The 25,912-nt window shown below is 36.2% G+C and overlaps 1 protein-coding gene across 2 annotated transcripts; it reads left to right on the forward strand.

Annotated features, from left to right (window-relative positions):
• Positions 1-2,890: 2,890 nt before the first annotated feature.
• LOC114524990 (serine/threonine-protein kinase DCLK2-like) lies at positions 2,891-25,594 on the forward strand. Of its 2 annotated transcripts, XM_028546250.1 has the most exons (19): positions 2,893-3,102; positions 3,272-3,971; positions 7,346-7,445; positions 10,594-10,698; positions 11,278-11,324; positions 11,557-11,578; positions 11,744-11,775; positions 12,074-12,111; positions 12,553-12,593; positions 20,677-20,788; positions 21,235-21,292; positions 21,681-21,800; positions 22,061-22,207; positions 22,612-22,745; positions 23,334-23,411; positions 23,485-23,575; positions 23,678-23,758; positions 23,845-23,946; positions 24,281-25,594. In XM_028546250.1, exons 2-19 carry the CDS (start codon positions 3,309-3,311, stop codon positions 24,560-24,562), a joined length of 2,253 nt encoding a protein of 750 aa, XP_028402051.1. In that variant the 5' UTR covers positions 2,893-3,102; positions 3,272-3,308; the 3' UTR covers positions 24,563-25,594. The 2 variants fall into 2 exon arrangements, with proteins under 2 accessions (XP_028402052.1, XP_028402051.1); XM_028546251.1 differs by lacking the exons at positions 10,594-10,698; positions 11,278-11,324; positions 11,557-11,578; ... (11 more) ...; positions 23,845-23,946; positions 24,281-25,594 and adding an exon at positions 8,523-10,363 and having other exon boundaries at positions 2,891-3,102.
• The last annotated feature ends 318 nt before the right edge of the window (positions 25,595-25,912 follow it).

The raw sequence follows: 25,912 nt of genomic DNA on the forward strand, positions 1-25,912 counted from the left end.
GTTTTAGCACGAGCGTTGCTTTTATATAATCAGTGCAAAACGCATGCGTGAAAGAGATTATTACGTTGCGTGTATACATTCTATATGGTAAAAGGCAAGGCGTCGTAACGTCTACGTATGCGCAGGTCAAATTTACTTTACAAGCTAGTGATTGCTTTTTTCATTCTTCAGTAAACATAACTCGCTACCTTTATACTACACCAAACCCTCCCCTTATGCATGCGTTGCCATGTTCTGGCGGTTTTCATTATAGACAGTGATTTGAGTGATGGTCAGTCTGAAATGTTTCGACGATTATGCACCACAGGAGTGCATGTGGTATGAAAATACGTACATTTTGTAACCCAGCATGCACAGAACTAACACATAGAGTAAAGAACTAACTCCGATTGATGTTCTCGATTTCGAGTGAAATTCCCAACAAGTGACGTCTAACGTAGGTTGTATGCTATGTTATGACGCAACCCTGGGTACGAGGTTGGTTATGACGAAAAACCAAAGACATTAACACCCCAACTCCGAGAAGCAGAAATGTAAGATAACACAAATGCGAATGAACGAAGTTTCAATGCTTAATCTTTTAACAAAACGAAAAGTAAAATAATTATTGAATTCGGTTTTCACCTGATGATATTGTTACCCTTGTCGCTGTTCTTTTATGCCAACTATGATTACACAACCGGCCCAGGATGTGTACTCGCAAATCAATAACTCCAAAGTTCTTCTAATCGTTACCAAAATATTTGACTTCGTCTTTTACAATAACAAAGGACAGCTTACTTTCTTCACTCTAAATTAAAACCTGATATACTAGCGTCTACGCGCACGTGTCTCCTCGTGTTCTGTTTTAGCCATATCATGCATTTTTTCCGGTTATCAATCAATATTCAATATTTCCGGTTCTCAACCCTAGCATTGAGACCTAACAATATAAAGATCATCCCAGTTTGTCGTACGTTATCAAAAATTTCAATAATTTTTCAATTAAGTTCAATTGCCTTACAATTTCAATAATTGTTCATACATATCATGTTTAATCCTTCAATAATTGAGTTTTTTAATACTATATTGTATGACTATCCTGGAAACTACGAAATGCATGGTGACCGAATATTATGACATATGCCCCTATATAAAAGATGTTATAAAAAATTATATAATAACGTTGAGAATTCAAGCAATTTCATTGGTCGAGAGCCATGATCTATAAGAGGACAGACGCACGGATTTACGTCACAAAAATATATACTGATGATTGTGAATGATTGCCTATTTTTGGCTGGTTGCGATCATCGCGATGGGCCGATGGTCCAGTTCAAATAACATCAAAGCCAGCAGAAATATTTACAAATTCAATTTGCTTATCCATCCATCCATCTGCTGATGTTGATCAGTGCTAATAAAAATATGTGATGATAGTGGTAGTGTTGATCAGTTTTACCTTGAGGCAAAGGTGGCAAAATTTTGAAACGGGCTATATAGCTAAAATGAAACTGTTTAGCAAAGTTGTGTCCCTAAATAATAATACCAAACACAAGATGAAAGCATAACCTCTCAACCGACTCAACGTGACACCGAGTGAGCCGGGAGAGTCCTGTTATTATTGGTCATGCCATGGTATTATTAAATCATGCATTCACAAGAACACCTTCCATATACAGGGTGTCCCCAAAAAAATGATCTTATCGAGTAAAGTTTTCGAAATGAAACAACTTTAATTAGTTAGAGAAGTGACAGTTGTTATAGTTGTATTTTTAAAGAAAATTCATAGAATATTACATTCCAAATAATACATTCGAAAATATAAGTTAATCTTCCCTCTATCTAATTAGATTTATTTCAGTGTAATGGCTACATTAGTTAAAAAGTTATCAGTCAAACCGGAGTACTCTTTTTGGGACATCCGGTATTCAAATCTTTCAAACCACATGTACAATCCTTATCGAAAGATTAATTACCCAATTTTAACAAAAAATTAAATCAGTTGTGTTCTTTAATTAAACAGTCGTACCAAGGCGCTTTAATAGTAAAATATATAACCTTATTGTATAGAGGTCAGTTGAAACAAGGCGAGCGCGCGGGGGTGCTTGGAGTGGTTTTGACAAAACAAAACCACCCCAAGCACCCCCGCGCCCTCGCCTTTTTTTCTGCTGACCTCTACACAATAACTGAATGCAACATATATTTTACTATTTAAAGCGCCTGGGTACGAGGCGCCTGTGTACGTATGTTTTCCGGGATTTCGCTAACAAGCATGGTTCTCATATGTCACCGACGGTCGGCGATGGCTATTGTCGGTGATCATCAATAAATGAATTCCTTTGTTATTTTGAGTAAATTTTCTTCATCACCAGCCACAAACAATACGTCGTCAACTGTCGGTGACATATAAGAACCAGGCTTTACAGTCAAAACTTGTGCGTAGAAAACATTCACGGCAAAGTTGGAATATTACGGGGAACATAATACTTCAGTGACATGAACAATTGCGAAAAATCCCCAAATATAAGTCACATCGATTTGTTCAACGTCAAACGGAAAGCAGGTTTTTCTCTGATACCATTCGGGAGTGGCACATCCTGATCCACTCACCAGCAGGGGATGACAGCGCCACGGCAGTGACGGCACGACCACGACGGGTCGTTGGGCATACTGATAAAAACCATGCCGGATAGGTTCCCATCGTTTATTATTTTTTTCCTGGTACTGCAATAAATAAGGACAGAGGAAGATATAGCAAAAGATAAATTTTCCTAACCCCTGAGGTGCATCTTCTGTGTACGGTTTCGCCCCCCTCCTATGGCTCCTAAATCCCATTTCCTATATAGATCTCTACAGTCGATCATAGTTATGAGTCGATCGAGGAAATGGCGATCACCCGTTGACGGATGTTATTTAACACGGTTGACAAATATCTGCTAAAGCCATCCACGTTGAATTTCTTTGTATTTGTTCGGTGAATTTCGTTGACTGGCAGGTGTTCTTTGGTCAGAATAAAATATTACTTTGCGATGTTGACAATCAGGCGACATTATAGTCCCTTTCAAGTGACGTGAAGCGACTCAAAATCCAGCACAAGGCAGTACGGTTCGCCGACTCTGGGTAATGTTTTATTTCAGACTATTATTTGTGTTGATTGATGTTAGTTCGATATTTTCCATACACATGCTTTTATCGCCGAGGGATTTGTTCTTTGATGTTCCTTTGAATGACGGGTGATATATTTTAAACGTTTTGAAATATTGATTTGTTTTAATGTTTTCTTCTGTAGGCTAAATTCTTGCGAGTAATTCATTCGTTGATACAACATGAATGGCGAAGCTGAAAGTCGTGAAAGATCGCGCACACCGTCTCCTTTGTCGAGATCGAGTTCTAGAAGTTCAATAGGTCAGTCGCCAGCGCGGACAACCCTTCTGAAAAGAAACCAAAGCTTGAGCGCCAAACAAGTACGCTTCTATAGAAATGGCGACAAATACTTTGGTGGATTGAAGCTCGCTGTCTCGAGTGAACGTTACAAGGAATTCTTTGCATTGCTTGTCGAACTTTCGAACAAGCTAGATCTGAAAACCGGAGCGGTTCGTTTCGTATTCGACGCAGAAACCGGCCGCCAGATAACAGATGTCTCGCAATTGAGTACGAATTCATCCTATGTGTGCTCGTCGTCGAACAGTTTTAAAGAGATCGAAGGAGGCTATGGGCAAACACAACCGAAAAATTGGAGCACTGGTGGGAAAAAAGATCGACGAGAGCTAACTAATTGGGACAAATCTTCACCTAGAATGGATAGCAAGCGCGAGTTCATAAAACCAAAACTTGTGACGGTTGTTAAGAACGGTAAACCGCCCCAAAAGAAAGTTACAATGCTTTTGAATAAGAAAACAGCGCTTGATTTAAACCAAGTGCTCGATCATTTGTCATCAAAAGGAACCCTGGGCAAAGTGGACCGGCTGTGTTGTTTGGACGGGCGTGAGGTAAGGCTTTACACATTTTCAATTCACTAGAATAGACGAGAAAACAGACCCGTATAAAGGGTGGCTCGATTGCTTTGTGGTCTCGCTATCTGCTGAATAATTAATCATTCATTGTATAACTACCATAAGTTAGTATTTAATGAAACCGACGCTTTTATGTATCTACCGTCTGGCTTTGTGCCTACTGAGACAACATCATTTCAATTTTGCTCATTACAACTGTTAACGAGGAAAAAGTTTGCGCCCTTCAAAATGGGCTGATTTATTGCTACATTTTTGCTATAAATTGCTACCTTCGAAACTTACACTTTTATCTTAAATTGCAACATCCTAAATTGTCATTGAAATTTGGGTAGAGCGGTACAAATACAATAGTATAACTGTTGTCATTTTGTCTATAGTTTTTTTGTTTGGCTTATATTAGAATGACTAAGAGAGACCTTGAATAATTGTTTTTTTCAAATTTGTGCAGCCTTTTATGGTAGCTATATATTACAGCGAGTAGGTATTTAAACTTCTTAAAGTATAAGTACAAGTATATATATTATATTCCTGTCGGTTCTTATACGTTGTTCTGAAATCATTTGTAATAATCTGAAGACAGAACTACCCCGCGGTGAATTCAGCTTTATATTCTTTAAAATCCTTATTTATTCAGTATTAAAAAAGCGCCTACCGGATATTTACAAACATATACTTGAATAGATGAATTTTATGGACTAGATACGATTTACTTTTGAGATTTGGTCTGTTTGATGTGCGTGTTTTATGTTTTTCTTTTTCATTCTTCCAACCTTTTCCCAATTTCCGGTGCAAGGTTTAATTGTTTGGTTGCTCTTTGTTTTTTTCTACACAATATATTAATGTTAAGGTTGCGCGACAAAACTTCCGAAGGAGAATACAGGATTATTCTTTTAGAATTTGCCATCTCATCATCCGCACGTAGGTTTCGCATGAATAATTTTCAAGTCGTAGAAGCTATTAATAAAAGGCCTATATTTTTGAGTGATCGTGTGGGCTTAATTAACCATAAAACTTTACAATAGTATTTTAGAATACAAACGTGCATGTTGCTATGGTCAGAAATGGTTCAACTAAATATGTGGAAAATCCTGTGAAAATTCCATAAATGGTAAAGCATGTCTCAAGTAAAAAAATTCTGCCAGGGTTGTCGATAGGAAATCAACATATGAAAGTGACTTAGCAATGCAGGTGTTTCTATATATTAGACGTAGTTTACTAAATGGTGACCAGAATATGCTGTTTATTAGCCAGAATGATAGCTAACAGGGTTGAAACTTTCCTTTTGTTAACCTTTTGTCCCCTTTGAAGCACTGTTCAAAGCAAAATTTCTTGCCTTCTTGGATGTTTAGAAATTTTAACTCCTGTTATGAATCATAATGAATATTGTGTTTCAGGCCAAATCAAAACAATTTTATTGGCTAAATAATAGAATACCTTAATATTCTTACGAGAAAAGCAATTTGAAGAGTTGGATTTAAATGGATTTAATTCATTAATAAAATGAATCATAGTCTCAGTACTTTACTTCTTGTTCGGTTCCACCAGTAACAAACAAGATTTAAAACCCTAAATAATTAAAAAACAAGCTAAGGTTTTATTATTGTATTACATTCGCAGTTTCGTAAATGCAATTATATATTGTATTAAATCTATTTAGCATTATTGCTAAATTATTTCCTTTTGCTAACAACAATTTCTAATATTTCTAAGTGTGTTGTTTTGGAATAATACAATAATTATGAGCAGAGCATGCTGTTGCTCCCAAACATGGCCATTGACCTATCTTTGTGGTTGGTTTTATCATTTGAAAAACATTTGATTAATTAAAGCAACAAAGTTGTCCTCCCATCTGCTTGTATTGTTTAATGATCATATCCCATCATTAAGCTTCGTCTCCATCTTGCATCCTTAATTAATAATATATTTTTATTTATTCAACCCATTTCATTCCCTTCTTGTCCAAATGTTACTTGGGCTTATCATAAAGTTTTAATGAATTATGTCTGGAATTTATGCATATTTGGTGGCTTATGCAGCACTTTGTTGAATTAACTGTTGTCAACAGCATTTTCTTCCCAAGGTGTCCCAGCCTTTTATATGTGGCTCAGGCTGTTTTTATAGAGGATTAAGATTGACAAAAGAAGGGAACAAAGAGTTTTGAAAATAACCTATACTATGTGTCATTAGTATTGACCCCTTTCTCAATAGTGAAGGTTTTGTGTAAGGAAACCTGGCTATATATATATGAAAATACAGTTCTTTGCTACATATATTTACTTCAACGATGAGGGGATGATTCTATTATAACCCGTTATAACCACACAATTCAGGTTAATGAATGAATGAAATTCAAATTCAATCCGAAAAATTTAAATCCGACTCCGATCTAAATGTAAAGATCTAACGATCTGATTCGAGTTTTCTAACACACTGAAATTACTGTATGGTCAGATCATATCCAAGGAAAGTCACAATCAATTCACGACGTAATTATCAGTGTTGCTTTATTTATCAACGCGTGTTTGTTTCATCAACACCTTGCTCAAACATGTGGCTTTCCTAGGATTTCCGTTTGTGGCGTACCACTTATTAAAGAACTAAGCATTTAGCGTCCTTGCATTATTGGGCATGTGGAAGAAAACTCGTGTATATGTAATGACTAATGTATAAACGATATTGTATATTTACTACGGTCTGCAAATACGATACCGTATTACCGACGTCTGTGAACAAGGTTGTTCGTTTTGTACGATGTAACCAAGCATCGCAAGCAATATACTGTCACTCTAATTTTCGTGGAATGCAACATACAAGTGTCTTTTAGAATTCTAATACATCACACTAAAAGTTATTGGCAGTACCTAGTTTTTCAGTTTTTACAGTAATGATCATATTGGGACCCCAATATAGTGTCCAAAAAAGCACTAGGGTGGTGGGGAGAGTATGGCAAAAACACTCAGATTCCTTGTCAGATAATATCAGGTTATTATAACTTTCACGGCTTGTAAGAGGGTGGGAGGCAAGTTCAATTTGCCCAGTCCCAAGATGGGAAAAGGGGCTACAAATTATTATTTGTTCCTTGGCGCCAAATTCCTCTGCAAGGCTGTAAAGCGTGGCTTTTTTATGCCATTTTGTGATGACTTCATCTTTAAAAAAGATTAAAAACTCGATAACATAGGAAGAAACTTTTCGAAAATAATAGAAATACAGTAACTTGTGTGATTTACGAGACAGGTTTAAGCGGTATAATAATTCATTTAAATTTAAAATAGGATTTATTGGCGCCATTGTATATGAGAAACACGTGAGTAATAAGAGATCTATAAGAATTTTCTTACGCTGTGTTTTAGATAAAAGAATTGCGTGATCTCTTTGACGAGGATATGATCTTCATCGCCTTTTCGTCAAATGAAAGGTTTCCCGATGAAGGATTTGACGTGGATGTACAAAGTAAGTTACTTGCTTATATGGGTGTGTCCTCTGATTCGGGTTCAGAATGGGTGTGTCCTCTGATTTGGGTTCTTAATAAGATACAGATGCATATAGTTAAAAGTACATTGCAATCTAAAAGCAATGCCCCTTTAACAATTTCAGGTTCACATCAGAGGTTGGCATTCCGAACTTCGGTTGCTAACATGCATGTGACCACCACTTTATAGCCGTCATCTTAGTCTATTCAGCTGTTCAAATTTTATGCAGATGTACTGTTTGTACTTTGAGAATGGCCTGTCAACTATGCTTTAGTAGTCTTCATACAACTTCGCCGCACAGGCAGCCAGCTATCATCGTCTACTGTAGAGGTGATATTTGAACGCTATTAGACTTGATAAGCAATTTAAATGCTGGAATCGATTGTCGGTAAAAGAAGAGTATAAAGTAACGAGCTTTGGAAAACCAGGTGAAGTGATCAAATACCGTGCACCTTAAAAAATAGAATAATCATCACTTAAATATTAATTTACTATCACAATAATCGTAGAACAATTATCTATAATACTAAATCGATTTTAAACCAGTGTTAAAATAACAGAAGGTAATTTTAATAAAGTAAAACGTTCATATGTATACAGTACTCTAACTTAAATTTTTAGATTTATGTAAATCCAATACTTACCTTGCTATAAATAATGTTGCAATAAATAAATAAAATAACAAAGGTTCATTCCTGTGTAACTCTAATCTAACCTCTGGTGAATTTAAGATTCTACTATTCTGTTAATGTACTAGTTTTCATTCGCGGATCTTGACTGTGGCGGTGGAGCGAGGGAAAGGGGGAGCCAATATCGATGAAAATATCTAGGCTTAGAACCCACTCGATATTATCCATATCTTTTTTCATTTGACTTTTTTTCGATTGGTTTCTTCCAATTTTTCAAGTTCATTCCAATTTTTTTCACTAGGAACTTTGCATTATACATTTAAGAAAAACGATTAAAAAAACTCACCTGTCTATATGTCGGTCTTGATCTTGAAGATTGCATATGTCTTGCATATACCAATTCAATTTTTTTCCTGTTGCATACGCAGGTCCAAAGCAGTCCTGGAATACTTCGATTAGACCGTCTCGTTCGCCCTACACACCATCGTTACGAACTGAACACGAGTATTCGTGGAAAGATCTCCCAAGGGCGAGGTGCTTAGCTTGCGCCCTTAAGGCTCTTACCGCCGTCAACACTCCATCGCCACAGTCACGCCAAAGACCACGCCCGAAGTCTGCCCCGCCAAGACTCTCTAACCAAGGGCAAAAAGCCAGAAAGCCTGAATCAAGGCCAAGTTCTAGTTCTTCGAAACGAAGTTTGCAACCAAACCGGTCGAAGTCGCCAAGAATTAGTCCTAGCTACAAAGATGCACCGAGTTCTGGACCGAAATCCAGCAGCAAGAAACCAAGCGTTCGAGCATCGTATCCTAAAATGTCTTCACCAAAATCTTCAACTTCGGTAAAGAAATCGCTATCGTTCTCGCCTGAGACGAAAGGAGAGGAGACGGACAGTGCTCCGAAACCGAAAGGAATTCGAGGCGGTGGACGGCGAAGGAAAGCGCAGCTGGCGTTGATGAAGGGGGAGGTATTCCAAGCAGATGATCCGCAACATGCGTATTACGTGTTGATACACGAGGATGTGAAATCAGGAAAACCTACCGCGTCTGTTAAGCCAATAATGTCCGGTGAAAACGAAGCTGTTGGTGGAGAGAAAGTCACAGAAACTGGAGAGACAAGCGTCAGTAGTGGGGTCGATGATAAGTCTTCAGCAGATACTTCTGTTGTGGTATCTGGGGAAGCTAAGGTAGTAAAGAAAGTTGTACATGCGATAAGCGAGGCTCAAGGACCTGTAGAAAATGACATGGTGAACGGTTTAAATGATGAACATAGTAGGAAAAGTGAAGTTTTCGAGGAGAGGAAAGTGGTAAAATTGATCACAAGTGTGAATGGGACTGTTGAAAGTCCAGTGACCGAAGAGGAACAATCGCCTGCTACTAACAATAATACAAAAAGTCCGGCGAACGTAAACGAAGAGAAATCGATGGAACGCGATTGGTCAAAACCGAAGCCAATTCGAGGACGGAAAAAGAAACCAAAGGCAGACTTGAATGGCAATGAACAAAACAAACCGGAAGAAAAACATGGAATTACGTCAGAACAAGCCAGTGTGGTTAACGGGGCAGAGGAATTTCAGCAACAGACACTTGTTGTGGCCAATGGAGATAGTTAGTTAACGAGAAGAACTTAAATTTAAGCTGCATATTGAAATACGGCCTTAAAAGGAAACTCGTGTAGTATTTGAAGAACGATTGCCAAAAATATTCTCGCAATCCCGCACTGTTTATTAAATTCAGGACGAATTCCTTTAGATTGAACAAATTGATACATGTTTGTCATCGTAAGATAAGAATTACTGTATAAATCCCGGAAGATGGGTTTTAAGATATTTAGGTGTAAATGTATTACTTTATTTGGAAATATTGACTCGTACTTAGTTGTATGTTGACACCACAAGAAGCTAGGATGTAGTAAATGAACTGGAAAACTTGGCTTTCTGATTGAAAGTAGCTTTCCATCTATATTAGTTTATGGTTGAAACTATATATTGTGGTCAAAATGCAAAAACCTTTCCGATATAGAATCGGAATTCTGCAGCTTGTGATTTACTGTATTTGTTCTGTTTCTACCGAATTTTTTTATCCGCTATATTTGCCTGTAAATCTGCAGATGAACAATTACAGGAGATCGCAAAAATTAGAATTGGGTGGTTCTTGCATATTGAGGGTATCTAACGAAAAGAACTCAACGAACAACTTTAACGTGGGTGGGAGGGTGTAGTCCTCTGTTCTAGACCTATAGGCTATAGATGTTAGAAATTTTAAAAATTGATGTAGAGAAATTTTATTGAATTATTTTCCTTATAATCGAATGTGTGTGTGGTTTGTGCTTTGTTGATTGGATTAACGTATGTGACAATTCTGGGTCGACATTTCTAAATTTCTCTTGTCGTGGGGTGTTTAGACAGTCAACTTTCACATTGTTAGATCAAGATCGTTATCATCGTGTAAAACTAGCCGGATAATTATCTGCATCTGAAAACAACTTAAACTTCCTTGACAGGTTACCGAATAACTCCTTATCGTGATCTCAAGAGACCTTCTGGAGTGAAACGCACATCTTCACTTCGAACACCAAGGCCACGACGAAACACATTGGAATCAAACAGTAAGTAATGGATTGATTGATGATGATTATTTTAGCGTAGGTGGTCGCTACGCGGTGCTTTAAACTATCCAAACACACAACGAAATTATCGAACGATTCTTCTAACAAGCTGGTTAAGAAACTGTTTAGAGGGGAGAATTAAGGTTGTTAAATAGCATTCATTCTAATCTCTACAATCGTGCTTATAACAACGTTTACAACAAAGTTTCCTGGTTTTTCAAAAGTAAATTGGGACAAAACATCTTGTCATTTTTCGTGTAAATTGAGACGAAACATCTTGTCATGTTTCGGATAAGTTAGGACGAAACATCTTGTCATGTTTCGGGTAAATTAGGACGAAACATCTCATGTTTCGGGTAAATTGAGACGAAACATCTTGTCATGATTAATGTAAATTGAGATGAAACGTCTTGTCATGATTAGTGTGAATTGAGATGAATCATCTTGTCATGTTTCGTGTAAATTGAGAATAATATTTTTCCTAAAAGCATAAGGCGTTGACACTATCTTTATATAAGGACAACAGACACAATTATTGCTAAAGTTTAAAATTAACCACGTTCTCTAATCATTAAATAGGCAGTGGTGGAGGCAATCGTGGCAGAAGTGTCAGTCCATCTACCAGGGTGAGTGTTGATAAAGCAATTGGTAAATGAATGCTGCAAAAGCAATGACAATATTTATTATAAAACGACAGCACACGCGACCCTTTTTAACTTGCCTGTGATGTGTTTTGGATTATACGGACTGGCTTAATGTACTTTTAGCTGAGGCCATCAACCTTTGTGAATAATTCAGCGTCATCTATAGGTATATTGTGTATAACTCTGGTAAATGCTAATTTTTTCCTGATTTTAGACAAATGGTCAAATGAGCAGCAGTGAGTAAAATTTATTTTGTGATTTGTGGCTTAGAAAGGCTCCTATCTTTGTCTATACATTATAAGTTTTAGCCTCAGAATTGCGTCAATTTACTGACAAACATCCCCACAATACAATATCAGCATCCATATCAGCGGTCATTGACCACCATGCTGTTTTTTTAGCTCCAAGATCAAAGTTAAACGGATCGAAAAAGGTAGGACTATACACAGTCTTGCAAAAACAGTATACATGCATATGCATGTAATTGAAGCCAGATTGTGTTACCAATTAAGCCACAGTTAACATTCAATATTTGGATTTTTAAAAATTAGTGCTATTAATTAAGATGGTCAAGATCGAGACAGTCCCCCCATATGCATGATGTAGTGTATATTGGTTTGTCTTGTCCCGCTTCCTTCATACCCCACCCCCTTCCTTCCACAAGCTATAAACACATGTTTGAGTAAATTTCATAAATGCATTAATTAGGGTTTTTTCTATATTCTAAATAGTCTATCAATGGAGGGCCGTATACAAGCGGAGAGGAGCTGTAAGTGTTGAAAAATTAAAAACCTACATGGATAGAAAACCTCACGTGATATATTTCCACCAACAGATTCTTTAATTTTTTGCGCGTACGTGTTATTAAAGGCCAGGGAACTGTTAGGAATAGGGAATTGGGATAACCGAAGCAAAAAACATGGGGTGGTGATATATTATACTATAAGGGTGTAATATATTATATTATATTCGTGGGCTTACTTGGAATGCCATACTAGATACTGTGGTAAAGCATGCCCAAATATGGTGCATTTCAGTAGCTACTTGTACATCTTTTCTCATAGTCATTGCATCATTATATTATATGTGAAACATATATAGCAGCTAGTCAGGCTATTTTCTGATACAAAAAGAAAAATTTATTCACTAAGCCTAGCGAGCAACGGCAATTGATTTCAGCCAAAGAATAATAAAGAATGAATCATTCCAGGTACCCAGCCGCTGTATTCCAACGTGAAAATTCTGACTCTGGTAAGTTGCGTACTTCTTGTATATAGAGAAAGCGTTTATAATATTCTGAATTTTATATAGTGTTTATTCGCGAAATGCCCAAAACGAAAAACTACAGCTTTAATGTTATTTTTCGATTGAAGTTATTCATTGTATACACTTCGTACATAGATTGTGTCACAAAGTCGTAAAGAGCTAATAGTTTATGATTCTATTGAGTATTCACGGTTCTAGCTTACATATGTATTCCAATATTTTTTGTGATGGGATGTTTGCCAACTACATTTCAGTATTATTTCTGCTGTCGAAATAAATAGACGCCAAATGTCAAAAATCTTAACTCACGTAGCGCGAAAATATGTACTGCATGATGTACGACATGTAACTGTACCCAAGAGGTAAAAATAGGCAGGTGAATTAAGGTAAGTTAGTCTTCTACGGCCGGTCTTGGTGTTCAAAGTTTTTACACCTGTCACACACATAATGGTGTCTGGAATAAAACTGGTATTTTGCCAGACTGTTATAAAGACTTCATATTCTAAAAATTTTTTAACATCCGTCGCTTAAATACGTAAATGTTAAGCAATGAATGAATAACTAAATATCGTAAACACAACACGCAATTAAAAATTTTAAATGACGTTAAAAGTCTAAATAAAGGCTATAAATAACATAAATAACAGCTGAATTTTGCCAGAATACGATAAATCTTAGTACTTTAAGAAAGGTATATTACCCTTCTTTTCTAGCGAAGAGAAAAAAGAAAACGAAAAATTCAAAATCGGTCGCAAAAAAAGTGCCAAGAAAAAAAACTCTGAAGCCTGTTAATAGCGATAAGTTTTATTCGACTGTCTGGCTAAGTGACTACGAATCATGGGACATGAAATCCGAAACAGGGGACCCCAGCACGGGTGTTAGTAGCCGTGCGACCACGCCTTATAGCAGCAGACCGACAACACCATTTGACAGCAAAGGTAGTTCCCCTCTTAGCAGCCCGCCTTCGTCACCTTTCGTTGCCAGGGAAACGTACAATGATGATGACATTTCTGGGAACCCCTCCGAGACAGACGGACCACAAGATCCCATTCAGAAATCCAAGCCTGGAAAATTGAAGCGAACTTTGAGTCTTCCGGAATCGGAATTAAGTCAGATCGAAGCGAATGATCTCCAGCAAAGATTCACAACATTGCAACTTGAACAAGAGAACCGAGAACTAAAGCAACTCACCGATGACCTTCAAGATGCTTTGGAAAACCTCGAGAAACGCGTTCACTCCGTGTCCGAATCGGATCAAAATCTAGACGGAAAGACAAGCGACGGTCGAACACCGCCATATTCTAGCGACGATGTGTTCGCAGATATGAGGACGTTACCCCAACGGGCGATGTCGGAGCCGAGTAGTCCTAGTAGCATATCCTCGAACGACACGTTTGTACACAGTCCAAAACTATCAAAACCAAACAGTCTCGATCTTAGTGGCAGCGGCGCACGTAAACGAAAACATACGGAAAAATTGAACCCGTCCGCAGTAAAAACCCGAAAGTCTGCAAAACGCAAAGAAGAAAGCATATGCTGTATAACCAGTTGAATGCTGTCAGATTAGTGTTCGGAATTTTTACCAAAGGTGTTTCTACATAATTGTATATTTTGATATGAATTTTGCACGAACCAAACTGTTTTCCGTTTCCCACAGGAAAAATCCCACAATTGGGTGCATGAAGTGGCATTTCATTTTAACAAAACATTTTAAGTTGACAGAATTCATATGGCAAAAAATAAATGATTTCAACGGTCCTATATACACATAGCCATTCTCGTTAAATACTCCACTACCTTAATTCTAAACTAAAGTGTCTTAATTGGACTAATGATGTTAAAAACAAACTCTTTAATAAAATTTGAAAATAAATAAAACAATTTTTTCCAATATAAACCTTCACTATATATAGGTTTAAACTGACGGAGTTAAATTTAAACACAAACTCTTATTTTAACAGCGGATAAATATTTTAAAACAACATATATACTGTATATAATGAACACCATGCTATGCGCTTTTAAATTATGTATGTACAAATTTAATGAAATAATGGAAAGAATTTAAAGAGAATTTTATTCTCATTATAAATATGGTAATTTATCTAAGATATTATAAATACATAAATATAGTGGTTCTAGCCAACTATATTGTGTGTGACAGTTAAAGGCTTTGAACACCATTGTGAATTGACAATTCAAGATAAAATAATGCCATCCTTTTAATTTTTTGGCCCATGTTATATATTTGTCGTTATAAGGGACATTAATCCTTTGGATGGCACACACAATATAGTTGTTTTGCCACTTTTTCTCAAAGTGCCATTAGTAAGGGTTTACCCAGTGGACATTGTGCTCACTCCTTTATTTCCCACTTCAAACACTACATTAGGTTTTCACCTGCATGTCTAATATACTAGAACAAGGATCATCAGATCCTTGGCCTTTTCATGTAGAAAGAACAAAACAAATTTCACTCCACGGTTAAAAGGGGGTTTACATGTGCATGTCCTCCAAAGAACATCATTCGTCATGCTTTTACAAACAATTTCAAACTGCGTATATTTTGGCAAAATGTGAATATCCACAATCTATTTGGCATCCGTGAAATGACTGTCTTTAAGGACGTTTGGAAAAAAATAATTTTGTCTCAAACAAAAGAACAATTATATGACGATCGAAATCAATGATCTGCCGCCATGTTGGATTAATTTTTGATTCTAATCATCCTATCACTTTGAATTTTCAATCATGCAATGATATAATTTCAATCACCTTTCAGAAGAAATTTTTTGTGATGTATCGTGCATGTGTATAATCCAAAATTACCACAGCCCACTAATATAAGCGTTCTATTGAATATCTTATTCCCAATGTATGCATATTCTTTAATCATTATGGATTAATGATTTCCTTTCAAGCGAAATGTTTCTTTTTTTAAAATAAATAATAACATGAATATCTAATTTAAACCAACCCTGATGTCTTGCCCTAAAGGCGCTATTGGCATATAGGTTACTTTTAGGTACAGGTAAGTGTTGGGGAATATATCTATCCTTATGAGTAAACACGCGTTTCTTTTTGTTACTTTTTAAACCAAGTACGCAATGCATGCATGGGAACAATTGTAAGTGCATGCGCAATGAAATTGGTCTGAACTCTCTGTTCGTTCGTTTACTGATCGAGGTGGTAAATTAACCAAGCTGTGTATATGGCAACAGATGCTGTAAAACCAGCCAGTCTTGATGATATCACTCTGTAGGTGTTTATGCATTGTGCAACATCAGTATTGATTGTGATGTTCATTGTTAAAAAGCATTGCCCGACGAAAAGTTGCCTGTCAAAATTGTCGTGTTCTATGCTTGACCGGCAAAATCCTCATCGTTATCAATATCTGCGTGGAACGGTGGAAAGTATATCAAAGAGCAGTGTAGATAAATTCAGTTGCATAAAGTGATTTAACCACTAAAGGTTTTCTTGGCTAAAGCCTAAGTATTTAAAATATGCCTTGCTTTACTAAAATTTTGCTAAAAACGGAAAAATTTTTATCGGTACGTGGTCTTATATCGTTTGATAAAAATGTCTCACAAGGATAAACATTTTTTGCTCGTAAACATTTAACAAAGCTAAAAGAATATTTTTATTTCCAATTTGTAATTCCTAAATGTCGTACTAAATGTCGAATTTTTTAACATAAGATGTTTTATATAAAGGCAAAATTGCTAACCGTCACAAGAAGTTTAATAACTAAACACCAAGCAAATTCAGAGCATGCAGGCACGCAAAGTTTTATTGTAAGTGATGGGAGCTAACAGTCGACGAAAAATCGACAGTAAAATTACAATATACTATAAATATATATAGCAAGGGACTCGTCCGAATCTTTACGTTTCCAACTGTATATTATAACTGTATATTATGATCATTTTACATCGAAACGGTTCCATGCAAGGATGTTGTATAATTTAGAAGATAAAAAAATAATGTTATGCCGTTTTCACTTTATTGTCATGTTTAATGAAAATGATCTGCGTGGAGTGGACTGGTACCTGCCAGGGTTTTGGTTGTTCCATTGGCATTGATAATTGTTGTGACAATAATCAACAATAGTCGACCATATGGTCCTTGATTCATGTTTATATATTACCGCCGTTCTTATTTGCTCTGCGTGCATGCGTCCCGGCTGTATTTATTATATTAAATGTCTCTCTGAAGTATGTAAAATAGAGAAAGGATGTGGCCACAAAAATCTATGTTTATAAAAGTATATGGCCACTCTATACCAGGGAACAACTTAATTTTTCTATGTTCATCCTTCAGCAATCCACTAGGAAATATAAGAAGGGTGTAACTATATGAAACCACTCTATCCTGTCGTTACAAAGGTTTCATAACGTTGCAGGTGATTCCGTGCATGTCGAGAGTTCACGATATCTTGGATATCTTCTGATGATTATAAGCATGTATATCTTAATTCTGATCATGTTCTAGTGATGAAATCTTTGATATCTTCTGATGATGATATATATCTTAATTCTGATCATGCGTTAGTGATGAAATCTTGGATATCTTCTGAAATCTATTGTCACATCTATATCTAAACAAGAGTATGTTCAGAAGAAACATCAATTACAATATCTCTAGATATATAGTGTGCCTTTCCTTTACATCCCATTCATCGAAATCGCCATTTATTTTAGTTTAATTCGTTAGAGGGACTGACACACGCGCCACGCTTTAATTTCTTGGAACACCATGCAATGCACCATCTACAACATCCTGCCGTTGCAATAACATATAACTTTATAAATGGAATGTTACTATTGGACCATGCACTGCACTAAATCAGAGTGAGGACCATTTTTCCCAATTAAACCAAAAACTTTAAATAAATATTGGTCCACATGCAGTGATTAGATACAGTGATTAGATATAATCACTTTAATTTCCTAATATATACACCGACATGGCATATTTTGGTTTTGCACACGAATAGTTTTACGTGCGTGCTTCTCAAATGAATAAGCATATGGTGTAAATGATTAATGTTAATCATATATTTAAACTGCTGTCGTGATAGATAAATCTAACAGATTCTTATTAATCTTAATGTCATCATCTTGCAGACAAACGTGCAGCCTTTACTGATGGACTGGACGATTGCTATTGAATGCCCACCTGAAAAGCACCGCTAGCCTTCGACAGCTCACGGAAGTTCCTTGCTATATGTATTGTAAAATTATTTATTCTTAGAACTATTTAAAGCTTTATTTAAACGATAAACTATTCTTAAGATTGTAAACACTGAAGAAAGATGCCTAATAATTGTGCAATTTATTGAAAAGTTTAAATTTGTAGATTTAGATTTAGTCAGGATAAAAGTGAATGCTTATCATCAAATTTAAATTTAAAGTCTATAATGATGCGCATGCAATAACTGTGTATAAATATATACAAATGCACCATGCAGTGTTAGATTATTTATTGAAAATTTTTTCCTTATTTAAATTTATTGTCATTACATTTTAAATTAGTTTAAGTGTATATGGTTACAATAAAATTTCATTAAATTATTGTCTTATTATACGAGTTCCAATTTGCACGGTCGCGTTTCAGTGCGTCCTCATGAAAACTCTATATTGATATTAAATGTTAATGCTGATGCATTCAGAATTTCTGATGAATCAGTTATTATCCTTGACGAAAGATGCATGTGTATATACATAAGACTGTGCAATATATAATATAAAAAGTGTGGCTAAATAATATATAACGGGCTGCTATGCAAATTAATGATCGATAGGGCCCTCACTAAACCTTCTTCAGTACTTTTACCGCACTATAGGCCTATCTCATCAATCACTTTTATATTTATTGAGATATCATATGCATATGTATATATAGTTGCATGTATATATCTATAACGAAGTATATCGTGAATATTGAGGTAATGTAACGAGCCTCCCATTTTCCCCTTGGCAGAGGCAGCTAAAATGCAGAACCCTGAACTAGTGCATAAATGTACATATTCGTGAAAAAGCGAATGTTGCAAAAACCTACGTGCAGCGGTGCATGCATGCGTCCGCGATAGACCAACACGCATGCATTTACTATTTTCTTTAAAAATTCGTGGAGTTCTTGGATCTATATGTATATATGTATGCAATATCTGTATCTAATCCCTGCACGTTTTTTGGTTTGCATTTTTGGGAAGGAAGTCGTTTATAAAACGACTTGGTTCATAAAAGGTAAATTAATGCATGTAAAATCTCATAAGTAATTTTCATCGTTGACAATTTCAGAACAACAATGTTATTTTACATTAATACTCGTTTAAAATTCTCGTTAAACTAAATTCAATATATTACAGTTTTGTCAACAATCATTAAACTTTTGAATTAGTGTGCAATTATATTAATGTTTCCGGCCCTTTCGGCGCTGTTTTGTATATCATGATAGTTATTGATAGGATATAAAATAAATAAGAAATAAGAAGTAAATATTTAGCGAGGAACACCTGCTTCGTGATTAGGGCGTGTGTTGTTTGTATTGTATGTCAGTTGTGATAACGTCGTGTGGTTTCCTTGCAGTCCTATAGAGGGTATATGTTGCTGTATTTTTTTCAGTAACCCCAGGCATTCTTCAAAGTAAACAGTATAAGGCAGCTCGAGTCCGCATGCATCTTTTCAGTTGGCATTCCCGCGTGAACATACGGCCGTGTTGCTAATGCAATTTTTCTTGCAACCTTGGCAATGTTGAGAGATGGAAATTTGGCAACTACGAAAAGTTTTGTACTTATTCCCCTCCGCGCATGTTTTCGTACACATGCATACGTTTCGAAAATGCTTCATTAATTTACATCTTTCAAAAGAAGACTATATATAGCATCGTGTAATACGGCGCATATAAAGACTGAAGTTAAAGCCCCATTTGTACTACAGTCCGTTTATTGGCACATCGCATGTAGAATTGGTTCGCGTACCCAATTTTATTAGTGCTCAGGCTATACTAATACAAAGGCTGGGAAGGAATGAAATACGCAATAAATTAAGCGTAGTGTCAACGGTGTTTTAATTGACGCATGGTACTAGTCCCTAGGTACTAGAGCGCCTGTTCTTTTCGATGCAAGCACTAAATTCTGCTTGAGCCCCATGCATAAGTCGAAAGCAACCGACGAAATTCTGGCAAGTCAAATGAGTTATATCAGCCTATAACACAGTTTTCAACTGATTATATATACACGCTACACCTGCATCAGTATGGCATATATACGAAGCTAAATAATCACATTCGAGAAGCACGACGTCTGAAACATGCCGCATTTCACCCTGGGTGTTTTATTTTTGACGAGGGAACGACATTTTCTATGATGGATTAGTTAAGTCTCTAAAATCGTGTGTTTCTGCCTTTGTTCGCCCGAAAGACCGCGTCAAAAGTTTGCACAACAGTTTTAAGTACCTGCAATTGAAGTTCAAACATCGTGCCTGTAACAGATAGTGAATGAGTAGGGAAGATATATTTCTATTTAGTTCGTTTTACGTTTTTTCTATAGTCGAAGTTTTAGTACTGCCTGCGTGAGTATAGATAAACAATGCCAACAGTTCATGTCAATTCGCTTTTAAGTATATGAAATAGTCAACAAGGTACATTTGTCATCTCAACTGTACAACAAATTGACGCCTATAATTCATATCCTGGCATATCCTGTCCGTCCATGCAGCCATGATGATTATAGTGATGCACTATAATCTGCACCCATGTGAACACCTGCAATTTTTTTTGCCGATCGAATTAACGTCTATTTGAGATGACTTCTCTGCTTTCGAAATGTTAGAAAACGGATGGCAGCAGGGAGGGGGAGTGGGGGCAAACACACGATGTTCAACACAAATTAAAGTGAATATGCCAGACCATATAAATATATTTAAATCAATGTTCAGCACTTCAGCTGCCCAACAAATTGTATTATACCGTCTTAAGTTTTTAACATGCATTACCAAAATTCATGTGACACTCAGAAATGGGCACTCATAAATATTTGCTATAAATTTAATTTGTTATTTTTCAGATAGGAATATTCAGAATAGCCGGAATGATCGCTTATCAATTCATGGTTTTTACAAGATTGGCAAAATAATCGGTGATGGTAATTTTTCTGTCGTTAGAGAATGTAGAAACAGGTAAAAATCAATAAGACAATATTATGAGAAATTATTACATTTTGCATGAATAAAGTTCTCGATGAATCAATATCCATCGATATAAAGTTTTAATAATTAATATGTCCAGTTCTGTTCATCGTTGGATGTGGTTATTACATTCACTCACTTGATAGTCGGCATGCACTTTGAAACTGGATCCACTTTCTCCTGGGTTTAATGATGTCTAATTCAAGACTTCTAAAACAATAAATTGAAAATTTAAACCTTGCACATGCAAGGTTGAATAATTGAAACGTGTGTTTCAAATAATAATATGACTGATTTACACTATCAAAGTTTTCGTGAAGATGCATGGCAGAACCTTTTGCAAAATCTTCAATAAATATTCGGGCTTATTTCTAATGTGATTGAAGCACGATAGTGAAAACCTGACCTCACATTTTGTATTTGAATGTTCTGTTTAGACGAACTGGTGAGAAATACGCTCTGAAAATTGTAAATAAGGCAAGGGTAAAAGGAAAGGTACGTTGGTAAAGTTGTATAAAGTTTTACATTATATCCATGCATCCCCACCCTGTCCTTGGTCACATTCGGGCCGTTGAAAAAAAAATCAACCCTCATGCACAGAAATGAGGAAAGATGGAAGAAGTGTGAGAAAAAATAATGCCAGTAAGGATTTGTAGTATTACATTAGACTCTTTTAACTCTCTCAAGGTAAATTGGACAATCAAGTTCGGGTCCTGTACAAGATGCTTCCTAAAAAAACATTGCAGGGGGGAGGATCTTTAGCCTGTGACTGGTGTTAGCCAACTACTAATTAATCAAATGAATGAATTATTCATCTTTTGTTAAAATTAATAATAGAATTAATAAAAAAATTAACGTAGCTTTCTGTTCTATACATTCTCAGGAATACTTCGTAGAGAACGAGACATCCATTCTTCGTCGCATTTCGCATCCAAACATTGTTCAGTTAATTGAAGAGTACGAATCTGCGAAAGAAATTTTTCTAGTATTAGAATTAGTCCAGGTATTGTTCCTGTCCTGTAAAACGTTAATTCTTATCGCTCGAGCCCCCAAATTGGCAGAGGTTGGCGAGCTCATTATTAGCTATAAGACGTTTTACAGTTAATACCTCTTACGATATGACGTCATCTGAGGGGGGGGGGTGATGTGCGTTGGAATATTGGCTATTTGACTATTGCAACCGAGTAGAATACCAGTTTCCAACCGGGAACATCATATATCATGTTTTCAACCTGAACGATTTCTTTCTCTTGTCCTTTAAAGGGTGGAGATCTTTTTGATGCAATCGTCCGAGCTACAAAATACACGGAACGTGATGCTAGTCATATGATCGGAGACCTTGTGTCTGCTTTAAGTCATCTGCATGATCTTAGCATCATTCATCGAGATATAAAACCCGAAAATTTATTGGTAAGTTTTTTTAAACACTCTGTAATTACAGCTGCGAAATTAGATTTGTTACTTTGATGTTACCTTTTGCGAAAATGTTTATAGCTTGTCGGTGTTAGAGTATTGCGTTTTAACCTGCATGTGTTGTGATTTGTGTTGCAATTTGTGTTGTGATTGTTATCTTTCGTTGTAACTTGTGCTGTGGCTTGTTATAGCTTGTGTTGGGGTTCGTGTCATGTCATTCATGACTCGTGTTATGACTTGTCATGCACTTGTGTCGTGATTTGCCTCATGTATTGTGTGTCGACGCATGATGTGATGTAATTTGTGTTTTGATGTTTCTTGTGTTGCCTTGTGGATACGCTATGGGGTGAAAAGACGAGCTAAATGTGTACTTATTAGAGTATTGCGTAATTCTTTTTCAGGTTGTAAATAATCTGTCTGGATTACTGTCCCTGAAAGTAGCAGACTTTGGTTTGGCAACTGAAGTACATGAACCACAGTTTCTTGTCTGTGGCACGCCTACATACGTTGCTCCTGAGATTCTCGATGAGTCAGGGTAAGGGAATATTTACTTGGTATTCTAACTGTCTATTTACTTTTCCCTCTTTATCTCTTCATGCCTACCAACTACGAACGTATTGAGAGAGAGAGGGAGTGATTTGATAAGCAATTTCGCCAAAGGGAAGAGTGAAAAAGACGAGTAAAAAAAGGCTTGAAAAGGGGTGCGCAGTTCTGTCAGAATAGACTTTTTTCAAATAGTAACCACATTTATACCTTCCCCATGTATTGAAGTGCATTATGATACTGCTATAAAAAACATGTACTCATGCAGTTATAGGAGTACATAATGATGCCAAATGTAATTTACATGTCTGCATGCCTAAGAATGAATTAATGCCTCAAATTTGCTAGTTAGCCAATAAATGGAAAAAAACTATTTACTATCGCTGTAGAATTACACTATAAGTGTGGATATTATATGATTTAAAAATTTCTCAGAAGTGCAATGTGAATGCTTTTCGCAGCAGCGATTTAAAAACAGTGAATCCAGGTTAACATATTCAAGAATATGTAATTCTTTAATAATAGCTTAGGTTGAAGTTACAGAAGTTAACAAAGACCCGTTTATTGTTTGAATATATAGATATGAGCTCAAAGCAGATGTTTGGGCGGCTGGAGTTATCACGTACATACTGCTTTGTGGATTTCCACCTTTCAGAAGGTTGTTTTAACTTTCACGAATTTTGATGAACTATGCATTATTCTATTGTTCCTTAATAATGATCTTTCTTTAGCAATGATCAAGAAGAGCTCTTTGATATGATATTAAGTGGGGATTACGAATTTCTGTCGCCCTTTTGGGATAACATATCCCAGTCCGCAAAGGTTTTTATCTTAGTATATTGTGTTTTAATATTAGCTAAATTCTGTCAAAGGTGTTACCATGCAGGTGATAATATAATCATAATAGATTGTTTCCTTTTACAGGATTTAATCAGTCGTATGTTAATCATAAACCCAAATCAAAGGTATTCTGCTAGAGATTCACTAAACCATCCCTGGATCCAGGTAATCAATTGCTTTCTTCTTTATGAGCCCGTGTACAGGAGGAATGGCAAACAATAACATCATACTATACTATCGTGGTGTTTCAGGGCCACACAGCAAAAGATACGAATTTGCAAAGTGCATTTGCAAGTGAAATTAACAGGAATTTTCAGTCTAAAAAGAAGCATCGTGGAGTTGCAACTACGACAGTACGTTTTATTCAGTAAATCTTATAGCCGTATATAAATACTAAAACGTCTTATATATAGTGCAGCAATGGGTAAAGATGAAAAACGATATCATACGCGACAGATATATGATCCGAGAGGCCTATGGAGAAGTAGTTAAAAAGTTTTCCATGTTGAACTACAACATGTAGAGTTGCTAAACTAATTGGATTATAGACAACCTTTGCCTGACACATGCAAACATTTTTCAAACACCCACATTTAACAAGATAACTGTGTTTAAGTTTTAATCTTCATGTCGCTCGTCTTTCTCTGTGAAAACTATATAACTGCATTGTTTCTTGATGAAAAATAGAATCCTGAAGATGATGAGTCGAATATCGTGTGTGAGGTTGAAGATATTGACGATGAACAAAATTCGGCAATGCCAGTGATTGAAGAGGATAATGAGTTACGGACAGACCTGGTACAATATAGGCATTCACCACTCTCAACGCCAGGAAAAAGGAAACCCAGGCCAAAAAGTATGGACTTCCATATGCTGGGAAGACGTAATGAAGACTATAGCCAACCGGATTATGAATTGACTCAAAGGAATCTAATGGAGGAATTTCACGACGAAGATGAGTATTATTAAAATTAATTTATTTAAACCATGTAATTGATAAAAATATTTAGCTGTAAATAATGTACAAATCCTTTACCATGCATGATTATATTTCTATACATATATATAGGAAATCCTTCTCGGCCTGTTCTTATATAGGAAAAATATGATCACGCCTTCCCGTTTACGCAAAAAGTAGTGAAAAAGATTTGTAGTAAAGAAAGCGAAATTCGGTTGTCCAGCTTTCCTCGCGCGCTGATCGATTTCAATCTTTCGGTATGTTTGTTCATTAGCCACGAAGAACGTATAAGTCGGTTTGCCAAGGTGTGCTAAATTTGCCACTTTTTTTGACCAAATTTTAACACACCTAAAGATGAGTTTTCTGACATGCACCTAAAGGTGTGTTTAACAACCATAAGGTGTGCGATTAGCAAATCCAAAGGTGTGTAATCACGCAGCTAGGTGTGTTTTTGTGCACGCCAAAAGGTGTGTAGAACACACTAAAAGGTGTGTCAAAAAACACACCAAAAGATGAGTTTTCCGCTTGTCCAAATTTTAACACGTTCTAAGGTGTGTTTTCAAAGAAGGTGTGTTTTCATACACCATAGCGTGTTTCATTACACAGCTAAAGCTGTGCTGCATAACACACAAATCAACACAGTTGCACACCTTTCCAAACAAATATCTGGAATTGCTTTAAATTTCTTTTAGCCTGGGGAAGAAAGCACAAACATGCATGATTTTTATGCCCGGCGCGTCAAGGCCGCATGGGCAGAAATTCATAGGTCGCTTCGCCCGTGCGGGCATGCAAGCGCCTATAAAAGCATCCTTTAGTTTATTCTGCTTTATAATTTAAAAAGTCGTTTTCAGTAGCTCTTTAATACATAAAGCTTGTTTCCTATCGCCATTACGATGATTTTTCCATGTGTAGAGATATTCAGGTCTGGTTAATGTTTACTATTTGACTATTATATCTAGGGTTCATGGTTGCGTTTGAAACACAGCTACATATATATATTCATGTAGATAGAAATCATGTAGATAGTAAATCATATAAATATGGTACGAGAGGGTTGTTTATATGATAGGCCAAGCAATGATATTTTGGCATATATAGTAACATCAAAAATATAGAAATGGCGGTGCGTGGCGCTCAAAGGCCTTGTCTCCAGGGGTCAGTTGTTCAAAGCTATAGGTTAGGGCTAACCCTAGTTTAAATTTCAATCCAGTGTTTTAGTTTATGTGCTCTGAACTACTGTTCGTTTTAAAACTTTAACTGAAAATATGACTTCTATCGGTCCAGGAAATATTTATGAAAAAACTCTGTAAACAAGCGATTAAAAAAATTAATGTAAAGAATTGCTTTAATCCAGGGTTAAG

The sequence above is a fragment of the Dendronephthya gigantea genome, unplaced genomic scaffold, assembly GCF_004324835.1.
Source record: "Dendronephthya gigantea isolate DGI-Jeju-01 unplaced genomic scaffold, DenGig_1.0 000032F, whole genome shotgun sequence".
In the NCBI taxonomy this organism is placed as follows: domain Eukaryota; kingdom Metazoa; phylum Cnidaria; class Anthozoa; order Malacalcyonacea; family Nephtheidae; genus Dendronephthya; species Dendronephthya gigantea.

Bases quoted from the DNA above. Each gene is read 5' to 3' on its own strand.
- LOC114524990 (XM_028546250.1), top strand. From the start codon at position 3,309: ATGAATGGCGAAGCTGAAAGTCGTGAAAGATCGCGCACACCGTCTCCT. The intron at 7,446-10,593 runs GTAAGTTACTTG...CTTCCTTGACAG, and splicing joins ATTTGACGTGGATGTACAAA to GTTACCGAATAACTCCTTAT. The intron at 22,208-22,611 runs GTAAGTTTTTTT...ATTCTTTTTCAG, and splicing joins TAAAACCCGAAAATTTATTG to GTTGTAAATAATCTGTCTGG.